Genomic DNA, 17,820 nt, shown 5'->3' with positions numbered 1-17,820 from the left:
CCATCTTTTTATTTGAAGCGGTTGAAGAGGGGACTTTAATTGAAAAAGTCGCCCAGAAAAGACGCACTTATCAACGAACATCCGGCGCTAAATTTCCCACGAGACGAGCCAAAGGTACGCATTTCGGCCGCTTACAAAGTTTGAACCGAGGTTCCGCGCTTTTTTGGACATGGCAGATTACCAACACCAGTCCATGATGGCTATGATGGGGATATGATGCCTATGAGACCGGAACACAGGGAAATGAACCCTCCTCTCTCCCTCCGTTCCTGCCCGTTGCCCCATAGTCGTCGATCAAGGCGGCATCTGCGGTAATACGCAAACAACCTGATGTCGCTGGTAGTATTCCCATCAACTTTGTCACTGTCATCTGTACAAGACGGGAAGCATCCATTACTGCAACGGCTGCAACAGCAAACCGGAAGGTGGGATGACTGATGCATGCGTCTTACCCAACAGTGGAGATGACTAATTCACCGAACGGTTATCCCCAAGCACAGTTCTTCCTGCTTCTTTTGAAGCCCCGAACTTTTCATGATGACGGCTTCATGGTCCCCTTTAAGCGCCCAGATATTATACACTACCGTTTCAAAGTTAGTCGCGACGCGGCGACCTCATCCTCAGGTGACGACTTTTTGGACCCGACTTCCGACCGAACTCATCCGGCGCTCCCGGACCTCCCGGACCTTTCGGGATCCAGTCTGTTGACAGTATGCTCCGATCATTGTCCAGTCCCAATCCTTGCATGTTAAAGTTTTTCTTTTCTTTTCCACATTTTGAGCTCCGCTCTTCCCGTGCAAGTGATATGTAGTGCCATAGATCGATGGTACCTGGAATTCCCGTTCATCTCCATGCATGGCTTTTGATATCATAATCGATATTTACCTGTCTATCCACTAATTTTGCGTTTACTCCTCCAGTTCATTCTCCTCTCACTCAACTTTTACCTAGCCAACCAAATATTTCACAATAAAGCAGCTCCGCGGCCCGTTGTGCTGTGCTTATTTCCGGCTTCTACATCAGTTGTCGTCCTCTCATCCATCTTTCACTTGCGAAGGGCTCTATTTTACCCCCCCCCATCCACAAAACTTAAACCTCTCCGCCCACATCTCCGCATTTGGGGCTCAAGCACTGCCTCCCCCGCGCCCCAGAAATCTGCACATTCTTCACCATGTCCGTTCCACTTCAGAACCGGGTATCGGATAGCTCCGACGGCATCGACAGGATAGCCGAAGAGAAGCAAAAGCTCTCCGTGAATGCGCCACCATCCACACGAAAGCAAGATGCGCTGGGGCTTGACGACGCCGACCGGCAATCCACCACAAACCGCTTCAAGACCTTCCGATCAGCCTTCAAGTATATTCACCACCTAACACCAAAGCAGGTAGATGACTACATGCACTCGTATGTCATCTACAACCTTGACTGGGCCGACGAAGATGCCATGATCAAGGAACTTGGTCCTGACTACCAGGCCAAGGTCGGCGAGTGCTTGAAGGCTTACTACGGAATCATCAACCACCTCTGCGCCATGGGCGATGTCGAGAAGATGTACATTCCCCCCACATGGACAAGCGGGCTTCCGTCATTGAGAATCAGCTGCTTTATGAGAAGGCCGTCGCGCATGCCATTGGCATGAAGGCCGGCGACAAGGTTCTCGACTTGGGATGTGGCCGAGGGCGCGTGGCTGCTCATATGGCCAGCATGACCGGCGCTACAGTTACCGGTCTCAACATCGACCCTAACCAGGTCGCCCAGGCACAAGAGTTCAACAACCAGAAGGGATTCAAGAACAACTTTGTACAACAAGACATGAACACGCTACCACTACCCTTCGCCGACAACTCCTTTGACTGCTTCTACCAGATCCAAGCACTGTCATTGTGCAAGGATCTCCCAACGCTCTTCCGTGAAGTCTACCGCGTTCTCAAGCCGGGTGCCAAGGTCTCGCTCCTCGACTGGGTTAGCCTGCCAGGCTACGACCCCAGCAACCCGGAACACCTTGCGCTCATGAGGCGCGTGAAGCCCCTAATCGGCGCCGTTGGCACGCCAACGCCCAAGAGCTTCGAGAAGGCCCTCGAGGATGCTGGCTTTGTCGTCACGAAATCCGAGAATGCGAGCATCGACGGCTTGCAGGCACCTCTGATTGATCGGGTTGACATTTACTTCCGCACCATGCGCCAGATCATTCTGGGCTTGGTGAAGATCAAGGTCCTGCCCCAGCACTTCAAAACATTGATCAACAGGTTATGTCTGGATGGGCAGGCGTTTGTGAAGATGGACAGGATGCGTCTCATTTCGACAAGTTACTGGATTGTTGCGGAGAAGCCCCTCTGATCGCTTGAACGACAGATACCTGTGCACAAAGAAAGCAAGCCTGGCGCATGGTGGTGATGGTTTCGTGTAAGGTTTCGGCTTATGATACCGTTTGAACCTTTTGCGATGGATATCCCCCCTTTCGGTTCTTTTTCTAGAATAATCAATAATGTGTGTGTGATGGAGGATGTTGGATGATAGATAAGGAATTGTCATCTCTTGTACGTTTGTTACTGCATTTTTTTTTTTTTTTTGCTACTGCACCCTTGTCTTCAGACAATTAGATATCCATAGAACGAGGCATTTTGTATTGCAATACCAAAATTGACTGCTCAAACAACCCATCTGCATATGACAAGGTTATGTTCGTGACAATTTATATAAATTTCGAACATCTATATGTCAGTTTCCGTACCTCTATGCATTACACATGTCGTTGATTATCTTGGTGGCCAAGCTGAGCCGCCGATGAACTGTTCTGGTGCATGGTGCCGTAATAGGGCTGTCTTTCTGTGCTTTCACAAAACAATTCCCGAAACAACTAGTAAGAGCACATCTGCTCGCAATCTTGAAACGGCTCGAAAAATGATAAAATGAGCTGCAATGCGGGAGAAATATGGAGGCAACAGATTTACGATGATAAAGAAAAGAAAAAATATAAGGTCGTACCCGGAATCGAACCGGGGTTGCCGGAATGTCCTGAAGAGAATCAGAATCCGGAGTGATAACCGCTACACTATACAACCGTGTGTACCACGTTTGCTATTGGTTGAGGGAACCTACGCTAGTCAGAACCTATAAGTGCCAATTTATGATCTGGGACAACCCAAGATGATAATATTAACACTGAACGTTTTCCAAGCGACAGAGGCAGTTAGCGTAAAGCAAGTTTCGTAACTTTAGAAAGCCCAATTGATTGACTATAGAAGTTACTGTGGTGCATTTTGAAGAACTGTTCTACATCTCTTAGCATCTTCAACACGGGCAACGAGCAGTATGCCTGCAGACGAGGAAAGCCGTCATCATATGTCAATTTGCGGGCATTCTTCTGGAACAATCTTAAGGATCACTAGGTTGATGTGCTTGGAAAACATGCCGCTTGTTCTGGGCTCATTAATATCTGTTCAGGGTTTGTTGACAATTGTTGACAACACCCACCTGGAGTAATTGAATCAGACACCACCAAGATAGGTATATAGAGCTTTACCACCCGACAAAGCGGTTCACAGGAATTTGACGCACCATCAAATGCCGAAATACTGTTGAACCTTTTCGACTACCATCATGTCAGAGAAAGAGAATATTCCCGTGGCGACGAAGAGTTAGTCTTCTTCTGTTTATCCAAGGCCTTGCCTGCTCCATTGTCAAAGTGTGGATGCAATCACCGCTTCCTTCTTCTTCTTCTTGCCCGTAAGAGCTTCTGAGACCCAGAAATCTCTCTTACTAAGAAGAAGAAAACTTCAAAAAGTGACAAATGATAATTCACATAGATTGTGCCCTGAGTCTCTGGGTGACGCGATGTGGTTATCCCGTGCGAGAAGACCTTTTCAGCAGTCTAGACCACTAGACATATCCTCACAGATCACGCCGTCGAACAACCATGAGCAACACGTTAGTCTCAGGGTTATAGAGGCTCTGACCGGTATGAGCGTTCATCTATCGACGGCAGAGATCGATGCTGTAGTAGGCCTGTTGATGCTGCGCACACAAACCTCAAGCCCTTGCCAGTTTTCATCACCAGTCCAGGCCGCCGACTATAGGAAACGAATAGCTTTGGGAGCTGAGGAACATCGGGTTATTACTACCACAAAAGAGCTTCCGTGCACAAGACAGATAGTCGGTATCCATGGAAGAGTTGTGGTGCTTCCAACTTCGCAAGTTCCTTATAAGAGGTCTTCATATCAGACGCTGTCCTGCTCCCGTGAGGACCCTGCTGCTGGTCAAATCAACATTACCCACCACCGTCATGCGGGGACTACCTGCGTCTTGTCGCCTCCTCCAACTCTATCTCGGTCTTGTCATAACAAGACACCCCAAGCAGATAGTTCCAACGTTGACGATCTCTATTCGCAGCGGCCAGTGGTCAAGAAGAGGAAGTGTCTCGCGAATGGTTCTCAACCACAACACTTCGAAACTGAAGCAATACCCTCCTTCACTCACGCTGGCAACACCCTTCAAGAAACGCAGCATACAGCACGCACATCACTTCTACCCCAGCCGACCCTTACAAACCCAGAAGCACCAACATCACCCAACAAGCCAACACTCATACTTACAGCCCCTACCCCTCTGAGCCCTCGGCATCAAGATCAATCACAAACAGAACCACAATCACCTCCTTCAGGTTCACGGTCTCACTTCAGACAACCCCACCAACCCCTACCCCAATACCACTTTAGAATCGCAACTCCAACAACTCCAACCCAAAAAGCAACAACAAACTTCCCCAAGAAACGAAAGAGATACGGCACAGCCTACGAAGTCTTCCGCGCCCGCCAAATCCAAGCGACGGGCGTTCCCCGCCTTCGCGGCCCGTGCCACTCGTGCGCTCGTAGACAGAGACAGCTGGATGAGGTAGCTGCTGCTGCTGCTGTTGCTGCTGCTGGGAATGTCGGAGGGGGCCTGATTGGTACAGGCACGCGTACTGGTATAGGACGTTTCGCGAGGCCTCAGAGGGGTGATGAGTTCTTGCCTTGTACGGTCTTGAGCAACGGTAGCGGTCACGCTGATGGTGGCGGGACGGGCACTGGTGGTGGTAATCGTGGGACTGGGACTGGGCCGACACCCTGCGCGAGGTGTAAGAGTATCAAGATGAAGTGCGAGGGTTAACACTTGGTGTACGTCGTGGTGTGGGTTACTTAGGTGTGACCTTGTTGGTACAAATCGAAGGAATCCATGGAGACAGATAGCCGAAGTAGAATAGGGAGACTTGAAAGCACTAGGTTGTCTTGAGAGACTGTAGAAGCGTTCCCTTCCACGAGTTTGTGATGTCAACCTTCCCTTTAATAGCTCGAGGATCATCTCGTAGCCGCAGCTATTAAGATTGATCTCAGCTTTGATCGCATGTAAACTGCACACGACACCTCTTCGTCTCCAATTGAGCTTACATAGACTGTGATACCCCTATCAAGTACATGATGCGGGACTCGAATAGCCAAGCCCTTCCGCTGAGCCAAGTGCTACTCTTGAGACATATCGATGTTCATTAGACCAACATCAAAGCGTCAGAGGAAGGGTAAGTACAGTACATGTAGTAAGCGCTTAATTAGAAGAAAACTCCACTGATTTGTGATGTCCATGGCAGGCGCAGCAAGAAGCACATGGGTACCATCAACACTTGTCCGCGGCCGTTCTTGTGGAGCTAACCAAAGGAACCATGACCACCAGTTTCATCCCTTATTTGATGCAAACGATAGCACTCAAACTTTGAGTAGTAAATAGGGCCGGACTTTAACGTGGTGCCTGTGAAAGTGATTCCTTGGTTCTTTGACAGGCACAAACAACAAACAAGCATAGCGCTCAGTAGTTATACCATAGGTATCCCGACAACTCTTTCCCATGCAGGGAAAAGACTCCAACCTCAAGCAAACATAACAAACACACCCTCCCGGTCTTCCCGGTGATACCTCACATCAATAGACGCCAGGCACCGAGCAACAACGCAGCAAAACCGGTGCAGACACCCATAAGCCACTGCAGTGTCTGGAATTTGACCTGTTCCAGCTGCTGCCTCAGCGCTGCCACCTCCTGCTCGATTTTGGTCTCCGTCTCCTTGATCTTGAGCTCTTGCGACACGGCCTCCTCGCGGATGCGGCCCTTCTCTAGATTCAGGTCGAGCCGGACGCTAGCCTGGGTACGACCGATCTCGTCGCGTAGCCGGCTGTTGAGCTTGGCAATGTCGTTGGTCAGCCGTTCGTGGGCGGCCCGGGTGGTGTTCGACTCGGTGCTGTCGGCCGAGAGTAGCTCGCTGCGCAGCTTGGCGAAGTCGACTTTCTGCGTGTAGGTCGCTTTGGCGGCGTCTTCGCGGAGGACCATGGTTCGGGTGAGGTTTTGTATGCTGCTTAGACAGAAGAGGAGTGGTTAGTTTACGGAGCGGGACAATAAGGGGTGTCGGAAAGAAAAGGGAGGGGAGGGCTGGTGAATAATGTGAGCTTTACCTTTCTTCGATCACGTCGTTCAGGACTTTCATCATGGCCACTGATTGCTCTTCTGTGAACCCATCTTCTTGTAGGCGCTGGACAAACTTGAGTGTGTCGAAGTGGTGGTCGCGCCTGCGTGCCGCGGAAGCATGGAATGAGCGTCTTAGACTTGGGTTGCGGGCGATTATGTTAAGCGACCGCGGCTTGTTGCTCGGTGCGGTACATTGGGCGTGATCAGTCGGTTGGCTCGAGTGGAAGGATCTTGAAGAGCAGAGGGGTTGCCATGTTCGTAGTTGCTGATCGTGGGCTTGCGGGAGGATGGACGGAACAGTTCTGGCTACGTTTGGCGAGAGAGGACCCTGCCAGCTCAGCCGTGGGAGTAGAAATCGTGGGAGGGATTGCGCAGTGTTCATTGTCTTTGGTGGTTTGTCTTGGGTTCGTTTTGCGTGTACTTTGATGACAGGTAGGGAGCGGTTCGGTCTGGTGGATGTTTTGCAGAAACGAGGGTAACTGTGTTGTCGAAACTGGAATACAGGAAGTGTTGGAGCTTTTCGGAGATTGAAGGTATGATGTCGTTGCAGAACGTAAGTCACCACGTCAGTCACACTTCCAGATGATCGGGATCTCGCCCGGCATTCGGAAGGGGCAGTGACATTGACGAGGATCCATGCGTCCAATCTCCATAGCCGGCCCCACCTGTGCCGGCTTTGGCCGCGTTCTTGGCATTATGGCTGAAAGGCGGATCCGCATTACGCCCGGCGTTCGTTCTTGTGGCTGGTGCAGTACCTGACAGTGAGAATCGTCCCGCCAGAATTCATTGGACCCCACCTCGACTTGCGCTGGTAAGCCACAGCCAACTGGTCTGCTGCGTGCACGTCCCCTGCCTGCTTGGCCGTCCATAAAAGTAGCCGAAAACTTTTTCGCTTTTGGACTTTTTCTCCCTTTTTTTCTCCAATTTTTACAACGCATTATATCACATTCTCGGAATGCAACTTGGATGCGAGGTCCCCGGATTCGTTCGGAGCTGACCCAGGACCAATTCATCGATTTCGAACAGAATGGAGAACAGATATCAGCGAACAATCTTGGGTGCGGTGCTTTCCTTGCCCTTCGTGGCTCCATGGAAAGGGTCGCAATGATTGGGCGTACATACCTACACCGATGTGCTTTGTCATTTGATATGAATGTTTACATTTGTGAACGAGTGTTCCGTGTCACACCAAGTAGCGGCGTACTGCAAGCTCGTAGACAATCGAAGAGACCGAATGTCTACTCGCGTGTACACGTGATTTTACGGAGCATTTGGGTTGACGGTTGCGGATAGGTCTTCAGTAGGGGTTTTGTCCCTATTATAGGGATCCCGCATCCGATTCATCTCGTTTATGAAAGGAATAACAAGTGGCACAACCTATGGCTGTTGACGTGCTTGATGTTGCGGCTTGGAAAAAGTCGTCGTGATCCAGGCAATGTTGCGCAACTGGCACATACTCTTCATTGATACTTCCAGTATGAATTTAGTCTCGACGCTTTGACTATCTTTTCTAATTAGGGGTTCTGAGACGAAGTATCAACGGGAATGAAATGTACTTTGGCACCTGCAACGGTCAAAGTGCAATCATTCAACTCGCTTGGCGATGACCAAACCTGGCTGAGGACAATAGTCTGACCTGCGAAACAGGATGACAGGTGGGAGAGAATGGAGGCTGACCGGTCCAGAAGGCCAGTGTCTTCCTACATCAGCGCACTTGATGTTCACTGCTTTACGCTTCCCTGTTATAGACATTGTAATGCTGCAATCATTCAGTTTCGGTAGAGGTATCAATGACCTCGTCGGTCCATTGCGTAGGCTCAACTGTTATAGCTCCCAAATCGTCCCAACAACTTGGCATGTCATGATGCCAGTCGTGGTGCTGATACAAATGGCATGTTCACGGGGAGTATGATGAACAATTAAGTGTAGCACCCTTCTAGTTCCACCTGGGTCAATGGATTACTATCGATATCGGTTGCTACTCTCGACGCTTGGATCTGATTAAGAAAACCCTGTCGCTCCCAAGGCCCGTCGTTTTCTCTCTTCTCTCTTCATCCATTTTCCACCCGTCTGGTCAATGTAATCCAGATCTTAGCGTCGAGAGTAGCAACTGATATCGATAGTAATCCATTGACCCAGGTGGAACAGTTGGGTGCTACACGTAATTGTTCATCGTACTCCGCAAGCAATTATCCGCAGTTCTAAGGCAACAACCAGTCAGAGTCATGTTACTTCAAACTCAAAATGTTTGCAATTACGGTTTGCGAGCTGTATGGTTTGAGGAGGACACCTAAGAGTTTACCATGTAATGAAATGAAATCACTACTTTGCTTCATGCATACATGAGGTATCGAGTGCTACAAGCTCCACTCTCTGCACGCTGCTTGGGCTTTTGAAGAGCCCGGCCCGGCGTCCCTCGATGTGCCCAAATTGTCTTTGGAGGAATTAATGTTCATGTCATCCGTCCCTCCATCCAGCTCTTCATATCAAAATCCATGTGCCATATAATCATTCCCAAGTAACAAAAACCCGGCCGGACTCCGAACAACGACGCGCCGTTTCTCTTTCTTTTTGAAATGTTCGTCTCGTCGTGGAAGCGTAAACACAATTTGGTCGGTAGCTCTGTTGCGTGACCCTCGAATTGCTTCTATTTCCTCGAGTCTTTGACGATGGAATGACAGCCTGTCATTCAATCATCTAGTTACTCACTTGTCGCCGTGCTTGACGATGCGGCAGACAAGGTCAGAGCCATCGACGGAGTCACCCTCGCGGACGGCAAGGGAAGAGACAACACCGTTGTGAGGAGCGGAGATGACCATTTCCTATGGTGTACGAGTTAGTATTAAGTCATCTGCGTAAAGGGGTGTGGTGGACAACGTACCATCTTCATCGCGCTGAGAACGGCGAGGGGATCGCCCTTCTTGACCTCAGTACCGTCGTGGACACGGAGCTCAACGAGAACACCGGCCATAGGGGCGCCGACCTGGCTGGAGTCGGTAGGATCGGCCTTGGGCCTGCTCACGTTCTCAACCGACGCCTTCTTGTCGTCGACGGTAACCTGGCGGACCTCACCGTTCATCTCGTAGAACACCTCACGCTGGCCGGTATTCTCGGAGAGAGGACCGACAGCAAGGAGCTTGAGAATGAGGACCTTGCCCTTCTCGAGCTCGACGTGGAATTCCTCGCCGATCTCGGGCCTGGACAGGAAGTACTTGGTGGGAAGGACGGAGAGATCACCGAACTTGGCCACGAATTTCTTGTAGTCCTCAAAGACCTTGGGGTACATGACGTAGCTGGCAACATCGCACTCGGTGACGCTGCCGAACTTACGAGCGAGCTCCTTGCGGACCTTGGCGAAGTCGACGGGCTCGAGGAAGAGACCGGGGCGAGCGTCGAGCTTGCGACGGCCACGAAGTGCCTTGGTACGGAAAGGCTCAGGGAAACCGCCGTAGGGCTGACCCATCATACCCTCGAGGAACTCGAGGACGGAGCCGGGGAAGTCGAGCTCGCCAGCGCGGGCCAGCACATCATCCTTGGACAGCTTGTTGGAAACCATGAACTGGGCCAAGTCACCAACAACCTTGGAGGTAGGGGTGACCTTGACAATGTCACCGAGGAGGTCGTTGGCCTCCTCGTAGGCCTTCTTAGTCTCAAGCCACTGAGAGCCGAGGCCAAGCTGGGAAGCCTGGAACATCATGTTGGTGAGCTGACCGCCAGGAATCTCGTGCTCGTAAACCTCGGGGTCAGGGCCAGTGAGATGAGCCTCGAAGGGCGAGTAGAGGAGACGGAGCTGAGACCAGTAGGTGTCAAGAGCACGGACATGGTGGACGTTGAGACCAGTGTCCTTGTCAGTGCCATCAAGCGAAGCAATGATGGCGTTGATGCTGGGCTGAGAGGTCATGCCAGACAAGCTGTCAGTGGCAGCATCAACGGCATCAGCACCAGCCATGGCACAAGCAACCATGGAGGCGACACCAGTACCTGCGGAGTCGTGAGTGTGAACGTGGATGGGGAGGTCGGGGTACTTCTTGCGGATGCTGCCAATGAGGAGGGTAGCAGCGTGGGGCTTAAGAACACCAGCCATATCCTTGATGCCAAGGACATCAATGTCGAGAGCGACAAGCTCGTCAACGAGCTTAAGGTAGTACTCAAGATTGTACTTCTTTTTGGGGTTAAGCATGTCACCGCTGTAGCAAACGGTACCCTCGCAAACACCGCCTGCCTTCTGGACAGCCTTGATACCAACCTCGAGCTGGTGGATGTCGTTAAGGGCATCGAAGACACGGAAGATATCGACACCGTTCTTCTTGGCATGCTCGACGAAGTGCTCAATGGCGTTGTCGGGCAGGGAAGCGTAGGCAACACCGTTGGCGCCACGGAGGAGCATCTGGAAGGGAATGTTGGGCACAAGCTTGCGCATCTTGCGGAGTCTGTCCCAAGGATCCTCATAGAGGAAACGCATGGCGACATCGAAGGTGGCACCACCCCAGCACTCCAAGGAGTAGAGGTTGTGGAGAGCATGGCTGGTCTCCTTGGCGATGTTCAACAGATCGACGGTACGCACACGGGTGGCAAGGAGAGACTGGTGGGCATCACGCCAGGTGGTGTCCATGAGAAGGCAGCCCTTGTAGTTGCGGACAGCCTTGGCGAAGGCCTTGGGGCCCTGCTCGAGGATGATCTGGCGCCAGCCCTTGGTGCAAGGCTGACTGACATCGATCTTGTTGCCAGAAGCATCATGGAGCTCGGGGATGATGATATCACCCTTAAACTTGGGTTCACCGATCTGACCCTTGATGCTGCTGCCGTTGACGGCGACATCGCCCAGATAAGCAAGGAGCTTCTGAGCACGGTTCTGGCTTCCAACTAGGTCGAAGAGCGACGGCGTATCATCAATGAAGGTAGTCCAGCAGTTGCCCTCGATGAAAGTCGGGTGTGTGAGGAGAGAAGCCAAAAATGGAATGTTGGTCTTGACGCCGCGAATCCGGAATTCGATCAGGGCACGTAAGGTCTTTCTTCTGACAATTTCAAATGTGGAACCTCGACAGCTCACCTTTACTAACATACTACCGTTGAGAGAGGAGAGAGAGGAAGGTTAGTACAAGTATCGACAGATAGACAGTGGTCATGGAGGTCGGGATCCGCTAAGGATTGCGTAACGACTTACCTGTCGTAGAACGCTGTAATTCATCGATGTTAGTGACATAATCTTAATAGGTGGTCATGATTGATGAGTGGTAGTGATGGATGAGGATGGTGATTGATAGGTGTGATGATTCGAGTTGACGACGGCGAGGGTGAAGATATGTTGATGAGTTGAGGCTGCACATGACGCACGGTCCAACCCCCTGACAATTTATGGGTCTTCTGGGTCGGCCCCACACTAGTGGGTCCAAACACCTGCCATTTGTTTACCGCGAAACAAATGCTTCAATGTGAATGGAGCAACAGGCCGCCAGAAATTGAGGTGTTCTTCTCAAATTTGCATGCAGTTTCTTGTTGCAAAAAAGCCTCGCGCTGATGTCAAAAGGCCTTCGGAGAGCAGTCGATGCCACTCCTCTAATATCGCGATGCATCTGATTGATGCAAATATGCATCGAGAGATACCAGGAATGCCCCATAGAGGGCAGAAAACTCATCAAGTGATGCATTTGGGGTCTTGGGGTCTTTGGGAAAGGTCTTTGGGGCATGAATGGGGAAAGGGGAAATCACTTACGAGTAATGACGGCACCAGCAAAGCCGTTACCGCCGTCGAGACGGACACCGTTACCACCAGCGCTGCGGTAGACTTCAATCTTGCCAGTATCGGGCTGGAAGTTCTTGGCGGGATCCTCAGTGGTGATACGGCACTGGATGGCGAAACCACGGGTGGTGATGCGATCCTGGGTGAGACCAAGCTGCTCAAGAGTAGCACCAGCGGCGATCTGGATCTGAGCGGCGACAATGTCGATCCCGGTGATCTCCTCAGTAATGGTGTGCTCGACCTGGATACGGGGGTTGATCTCAATGAAGTAGTAGCGGTTCTGCTGGTCGACAAGGAACTCAGCGGTACCGGCATTGCGGTAGTTGACCGACTTGGCGAGCTTGACGGCATCGGCCAAGATAGCATCGCGAGTCTCGGTGGGAAGGTCCTTAGCGGGGGCAATCTCGACGACCTTCTGGTGGCGACGCTGGACGGAGCAGTCACGCTCGTACAGGTGGACAATATTGCCGTGGTTGTCACCAAGAAGCTGGACCTCGATGTGCTTGGGCTTGTCGAGGAAGCGCTCGACGAAAACGGTGCCGTTGCCAAAGGCACTCTTGGCCTCGGAGGTGGCGCGCTCAAAGGACTCCCTCAGGGAAGCCTCATCGCGGACGACACGCATACCACGACCACCTCCGCCATAGGCAGCCTTGATGATGATGGGGAAGCCGTACTTGTCGGTGAAGTCCTTGACGGCCTCGAAGGTGTCGACAGCACCCTCGGTACCAGGGACGACGGGGACACCGGCAGCAATGGCAAGCTTGCGAGCAGAGACCTTGTCACCAAGAGCGTCGATCACTTCGGGCGAAGGGCCGATAAACTAAAGAGAACAGGTTAGTGCTCATGCACTCCTCATTGGGCGAATCACATGAACCCCGCGCTCTAGCTAGGCGTGGTCTGGGCAACTCACGATAAGACCGGCCTTCTCAACCTTGCGAGCGAAATCAGCGTTCTCAGAGAGGAAACCATAACCTATGGGAGGATCAGTAAAAGCGACGTCAAGGCCTTCAGGTGAACGGTTCTATCCTACCGGGATGGATCATCTGAGCGCCATGGTCGACGGCAATCTTAACGATCTCGTCGGAGGCGAGATAAGCACCAACGGGGGTGTATTGTCCACGCTTGCCAATGACGTACGCCTCATCGGCCTCTGCGTTCCTAGCATCAGTAACTGCAACTGTGACTGTATCGCTCGCCAGCCAGGGCGCTGGCGTTGGCCTTGGCCCAGGCTGAATCGACGATGAGAGATTGGGGGAAGGTGAAATCGCGCATACTCTGTCTGTGCATGGAGAGGCGGTCCTCATAACTAATAAAAGTTAGACGGTGATCGAACGAAACGGATGTTGGTACATGGATTGGAAGAAGCGCTTACCTGAAGATGGCAATGGTGTGAAGAGACAACTCGTGAGCCTGCGCAGTTTTCAAGGTCAGCCATGCCCACCACGAAGACATGGACGGCGAGAATACTGGTAACTCACAGTTCTGAAGATCTGTATGGTGGTATCAAAAATAAGTACGATTTTCATCTCATGTTGTAGTGGTCATGGCGGTTAGACATACACGAATGGCTGAATATCACTGTTAGCGCATCGCTCGGGGAAAACGTGATGGGGCAGGTCACTACTTACGAATTTCACCACGGTTGGCAACTGTTTCGCATAAAGAACCGACGTTAGTAACTTGCTCGATACATCCTCATAGACTTCTGCGCGCAGAGGTTCAGTTGATCGCGACACTCTTGCAAGCAGCCGGCAACCGCACACCAAGCACCGTCCGTCTCTACGGAATGCGAATGCGACTAACCCAGAATCTTGTTCAACTGCATAATAGTCGAGTTGGCCCGGATGCGGTGGACGGTCTGGGCCTCCTTGGGGACATCGCCCTCCTCGAACACCTCCGCATACTGGTCGGCAGGCTTGTCGGAGGCCATCTTGACTCAATTGACGCAAGGTCGTAGTTGTTGAAAAGAGAAAAGCTGGTGAGGTAGCGAGTTTGGAGGGGGAGCGGGCTACTTGAGTCTTGAGACAATGACGAGGGGTCTGTCCCGGTGGTGGGGTTATCGGGCAGGGTTACGGCGGCGCGACGTGCTGCACCCAAACAGCGACGAGACAGACTAGGTTGGATTGGCTGTACCGAGCACATTGTACACCTTTACATTGAGAAAACGCTAGTTTTGTAAGTACAGCCAAGACAAGCTCACAGAGCCCCGGTTAGATCTAGATGGTGGATGGGTACCTTGCTGCTCAGACTACTATGCACTACACTAACCGGGGGCCACTCGAAAGCGAAGTCTACGTTTGGTGATGTACACTACACAGAAGGGCAGAGGGCGATCCAGGAACTACGGGAGGGGCACACTGTTTGGCCGAACAGAAAAGTAAAGCAAAGAGGGCAAAAATTGATGGAGGCAGGACTTCAGAAGAGGGAGAGGCCTGGACGACAACGCGGCTTATGAGCGGATTTCTGTCTAGCGACATGGAAAAAGTGGCAGAAAGAGTCAGACTCGACCATCCATGAAGCTCGTCTACCGGAGCGGGACCTAAAAAAAAATGGATAAAACTCACGCCAAGGAGAAGAAGACGATTCTGGTCCTGACAGTAACCAGCTTGAACAAGGATCCCCGTTGTAAGTCAACCTGCCAGTCCCATCTTGCGATTCATCGTCGCTTTGTGGGGTCGTTACTTATCATGGCTTTGACGGATCGATGCCATGCATCGCTTCCACTTGCTAAGATCATCTGCGGTGGCCGGGGGCTATACGTACTGCGTAGACAGGAGTTCTTGGTGGCGTACATGTACCTCTACCCCTCCCAAGTGAGACCTCCAGATCCTCAGCCCACCCGCTACTTTCTTGAGTCTGCCGCTTCCAAGCGTCTTAATGAAGAAAATTCCGCAAGCCAAGACCCCGTCTGGTGACTCAAGCTTATGACATAGAAAACTCACTTATCTCTTTTGCAATAGCGCTTTGCAACGGCATGTCATCACACACAAAAGGTCAAGCTGGGATAGTTTGTACACTACTATGTACACTACAATATGCAAAGCTCTGAAACTGAGCCGCGAAGAGGCATGCATGCTGCAGTCACGCTCGCGGATGAGGATCGTGAAACATCACCATTGACGAACAATAGAACCACCGTGACATTTTTTGACATAACATACGTTTGGTAGCCAGGCTGGCCGTGCTTGACATTCATGATGTCAACCAAAAAGGGCCCGGCGCCGAAAGGGAGCCCCGCATTGGGAGAATGCCATTCATCGCACCTGTTGTCAAACTCCTCCTACTGGTCCATGTTGCCTCTTTGTGTAGCCAGACAACGATGGGTAGTTAGACAGGTTCATAACGTGCTGGGAAGGCTCACCCTTCATCAATCAAGATGTACTTCGATGTGGGTGATGAAAGAGCCGGCGGCCCGGGGCCGGCAGCGGGGATGAATCGAAATGAATGGGTCATCCGGGGCTTGTCATTGGTCCGGGCGGTTCCAGATTCGGTATCGCGAAGACAGACGACACGGCTTCACAGCACGTGCATCGTCAGCGCGAACAACTGCCCCAAAACATGATTTCCTGGGTGTATCGGTACTTCGCGTCTTTCTAGCTGCTGCCTCGTACACCACCTCTATGGATAGATCCACCACTTTAGCCTACCCTCCTGCTTTACAGCCCCACTTTTGATTTGGAGACCCCATGTGGAGATAGCATTGAGGTTTATTTTCACATCCGGCTTACAGTCTGCGTATCTCTGGAGGTGAGTTCTGAGGCTATTCGCACAGCAGGATCCTGCGGGTTGGTAACCAAGAACCTTGCGGGTGTACACTATCTCCTGCATGCCTACTGACACTGTGAGATCCGTGGGCACGTTTCCTTGCAACCTTTGGCTTTAACAGTGACAGCCGGCGGTGCGACACCGGAGACTGGATGATCCAGGGCTCTGACATGGTTTGGTACCCACAACTACACTATAACGACCGCCCTGCCCTGGATTTGTCTTTTTGGGTCTGCCATCACCTTTTTGAGTCATAACAACTGGCGACGGGACTTTTTGGTTCGAAGTTTCGAACTCTGGGGCGTCTTCTTCTACCCTTACAACAACCAGTTCATCAGCTTTCGACAGAAGCGAGAAATCCGAGTCAAAGGCGAAACACACCATTGACCCAAAAGATCATCTGATAGATCTCGCAACCGATCTCCTCATGTTCTCGCATCAACAACCGAGGATAAGCACGGCATTTTTCGTTCTCACAGACGTTTCGGGTGTCGACAATATCTCCAATGTTGCGTTTGGGGAAAAGGAAACCTTGCTATAGGCTAGACAGGCACAACAGGGTTGATGAGCGACGACGCTAGCTATTTTCGTTTTCGACTCTTGGACGTTCATTGTCGTGGCGGATGTCTCTTGACGCCCCGGCCGACGGCAATACTGTACTGCAGACCATCAATACCAATGGCAAGCTTAAGCCTTTGCTTCTCAGCACTATGTGATCATATCTTCATGTCTCGCGTCTATTTTCCGGTGTTCCGTAGTCGAAACTCTGATTCTCAGACGTGTGCTCTGCCTAGATTGGCCCATCCTATCCTCTCCAACTGAGAGCCGTAACATACAATTGAGAAACATACCGCGGAAAATCATGGTACAATAGAGGTACACTAAGCCTCTACGACACAAATCCCCAACGCATTACCAGCAAACGAGCCTCATGTATCATATGCCGTTCTTGGACTCCTTGAGCTTCTTGGATCACCGCTACTGTTCTATCATAACCAACGAACTAATCACATAATCTTGATTTCAAGACCTTAGCCGTCACACAGCCGAAATTGTTCGTCCCGGGACAGTCTATCTCAAACACACCGACGTCAATTCCAAGCCCACTTGTCTAAAGAGTTGTAGCCAAGCCGATCACTGAAACCAAGTGTCAAAACTGCATAGGGGGCTCCTCCTATCAGCCCTGCAGATCATACGCCTTTTCTTGTCTTGCCTTACCCTGTTTATCTGTTTTACCTTGCCCTGTTGAACTTACACTCAACAAAAAGTAAAAGATCAAATAAAAAGGAGCCCCCAGGTTTTAACCAGCTGAGGAAGGTGGATTGTATTACATACCTTCTACAGTGTACTCATGTGGTAAAACCGACGAACCCGTTCTTGGCCCTTTTTTTCTCCGCGTGTCGAACGAAACGAACGGGGGGGAGGGAGGGCGGGAACGGGATGGCGCGGGGACTTCGGTTGTGCACATGTGGTCGGGCGGGGCCGGAGCGGGTTTCACCACTTCGCTTCTTCCTCGGTTACATACCGGGACGAGATCCGATCGTTTATAGGTAGACATGGGTTGCTTTTCCTTATGTGGCTGTTAGCTTTTTAAACTTTATTTCACACAGCAGGATTAAACCATGCCTAAAAAGGTACCTGTATTTCCTTTACAATGTCGAACCCGTCTCCCAATGCCATTATAGCTAGGTATTTCCGTCGATCCGCGAATACGTTCGTCCCCGAGGTCGGTATCTAAAACCCGCGAATGACGTTCGTCGACGTACGCGGCTTCGTGTCTACTTGTATCTCGGGATATTCATCAGCACTTCAGATCAAGACCGTAAACA

At 51.3% G+C, this 17,820-nt stretch overlaps 4 protein-coding genes and 1 non-coding gene across 5 annotated transcripts; 2 read left to right on the top strand and 3 right to left on the bottom strand.

The window, feature by feature from the left end:
- Window positions 1-687: 687 nt before the first annotated feature.
- B0T23DRAFT_384334 (S-adenosyl-L-methionine-dependent methyltransferase) lies at window positions 688-2,653 on the top strand. The gene is made up of 3 exons (XM_062837469.1): window positions 688-826; window positions 921-1,540; window positions 1,576-2,653. The coding sequence occupies exons 2-3, from the start codon at window positions 1,172-1,174 to the stop codon at window positions 2,335-2,337; spliced, it is 1,131 nt and encodes a 376-aa protein (XP_062690681.1). The 5' UTR covers window positions 688-826; window positions 921-1,171; the 3' UTR covers window positions 2,338-2,653.
- A 323-nt stretch (window positions 2,654-2,976) lies between these two features.
- B0T23DRAFT_t264 lies at window positions 2,977-3,062 on the bottom strand. Its single transcript has one exon. It is a non-coding gene; the product is annotated as a tRNA-Gln (tRNA).
- Window positions 3,063-3,792: 730 nt separating this feature from the next.
- On the top strand, window positions 3,793-5,640 carry B0T23DRAFT_445131 (uncharacterized protein). The gene is made up of 2 exons (XM_062840914.1): window positions 3,793-3,999; window positions 4,345-5,640. Exons 1-2 carry the CDS (start codon window positions 3,835-3,837, stop codon window positions 5,143-5,145), a joined length of 966 nt encoding a protein of 321 aa, XP_062690680.1. The 5' UTR covers window positions 3,793-3,834; the 3' UTR covers window positions 5,146-5,640.
- Window positions 5,641-7,090, bottom strand: B0T23DRAFT_189361 (DUF1640-domain-containing protein). The gene is made up of 2 exons (XM_062833196.1): window positions 6,474-7,090; window positions 5,641-6,373 (listed from the first exon to the last, which is right to left on the bottom strand). The coding sequence occupies exons 1-2, from the start codon at window positions 6,866-6,868 to the stop codon at window positions 5,944-5,946; spliced, it is 825 nt and encodes a 274-aa protein (XP_062690679.1). The 5' UTR covers window positions 6,869-7,090; the 3' UTR covers window positions 5,641-5,943.
- A 2,101-nt stretch (window positions 7,091-9,191) lies between these two features.
- B0T23DRAFT_322252 (pyruvate carboxylase) lies at window positions 9,192-14,156 on the bottom strand (the record flags this gene model as incomplete). Its single annotated transcript, XM_062835284.1, has 12 exons — window positions 9,192-9,308; window positions 9,368-11,549; window positions 11,651-11,663; window positions 12,200-13,046; window positions 13,137-13,198; window positions 13,257-13,376; window positions 13,501-13,532; window positions 13,599-13,636; window positions 13,705-13,716; window positions 13,787-13,794; window positions 13,855-13,875; window positions 14,030-14,156. The coding sequence occupies 12 exons, from the start codon at window positions 14,154-14,156 to the stop codon at window positions 9,192-9,194; spliced, it is 3,579 nt and encodes a 1,192-aa protein (XP_062690678.1).
- Between the last annotated feature and the right edge of the window lie 3,664 nt (window positions 14,157-17,820).

Source organism: Neurospora hispaniola (assembly GCF_033458365.1).
Source record: "Neurospora hispaniola strain FGSC 10403 chromosome Unknown B0T23scaffold_6, whole genome shotgun sequence".
NCBI lineage: Eukaryota > Fungi > Ascomycota > Sordariomycetes > Sordariales > Sordariaceae > Neurospora > Neurospora hispaniola.
Note: the sequence above shows the minus strand (reverse complement) of the source record. Positions and strands in the feature narration are given on the sequence as shown.

Excerpts from the sequence above, each read along its gene's own strand:
- B0T23DRAFT_445131 (XM_062840914.1), top strand. The coding sequence starts at position 3,835 with ATGTGGTTATCCCGTGCGAGAAGACCTTTTCAGCAGTCTAGACCACTA. Across the intron at positions 4,000-4,344 it reads CGGCAGAGATCGATGCTGTA|ACACCCCAAGCAGATAGTTC; the intron begins GTAGGCCTGTTG and ends TGTCATAACAAG.
- B0T23DRAFT_189361 (XM_062833196.1), bottom strand. The coding sequence starts at position 6,868 with ATGAACACTGCGCAATCCCTCCCACGATTTCTACTCCCACGGCTGAGC. Across the intron at positions 6,374-6,473 it reads AACGACGTGATCGAAGAAAG|CATACAAAACCTCACCCGAA; the intron begins GTAAAGCTCACA and ends CTGTCTAAGCAG.
- B0T23DRAFT_384334 (XM_062837469.1), top strand. The coding sequence starts at position 1,172 with ATGTCCGTTCCACTTCAGAACCGGGTATCGGATAGCTCCGACGGCATC. Across the intron at positions 1,541-1,575 it reads ACCTCTGCGCCATGGGCGAT|CGGGCTTCCGTCATTGAGAA; the intron begins GTCGAGAAGATG and ends CACATGGACAAG.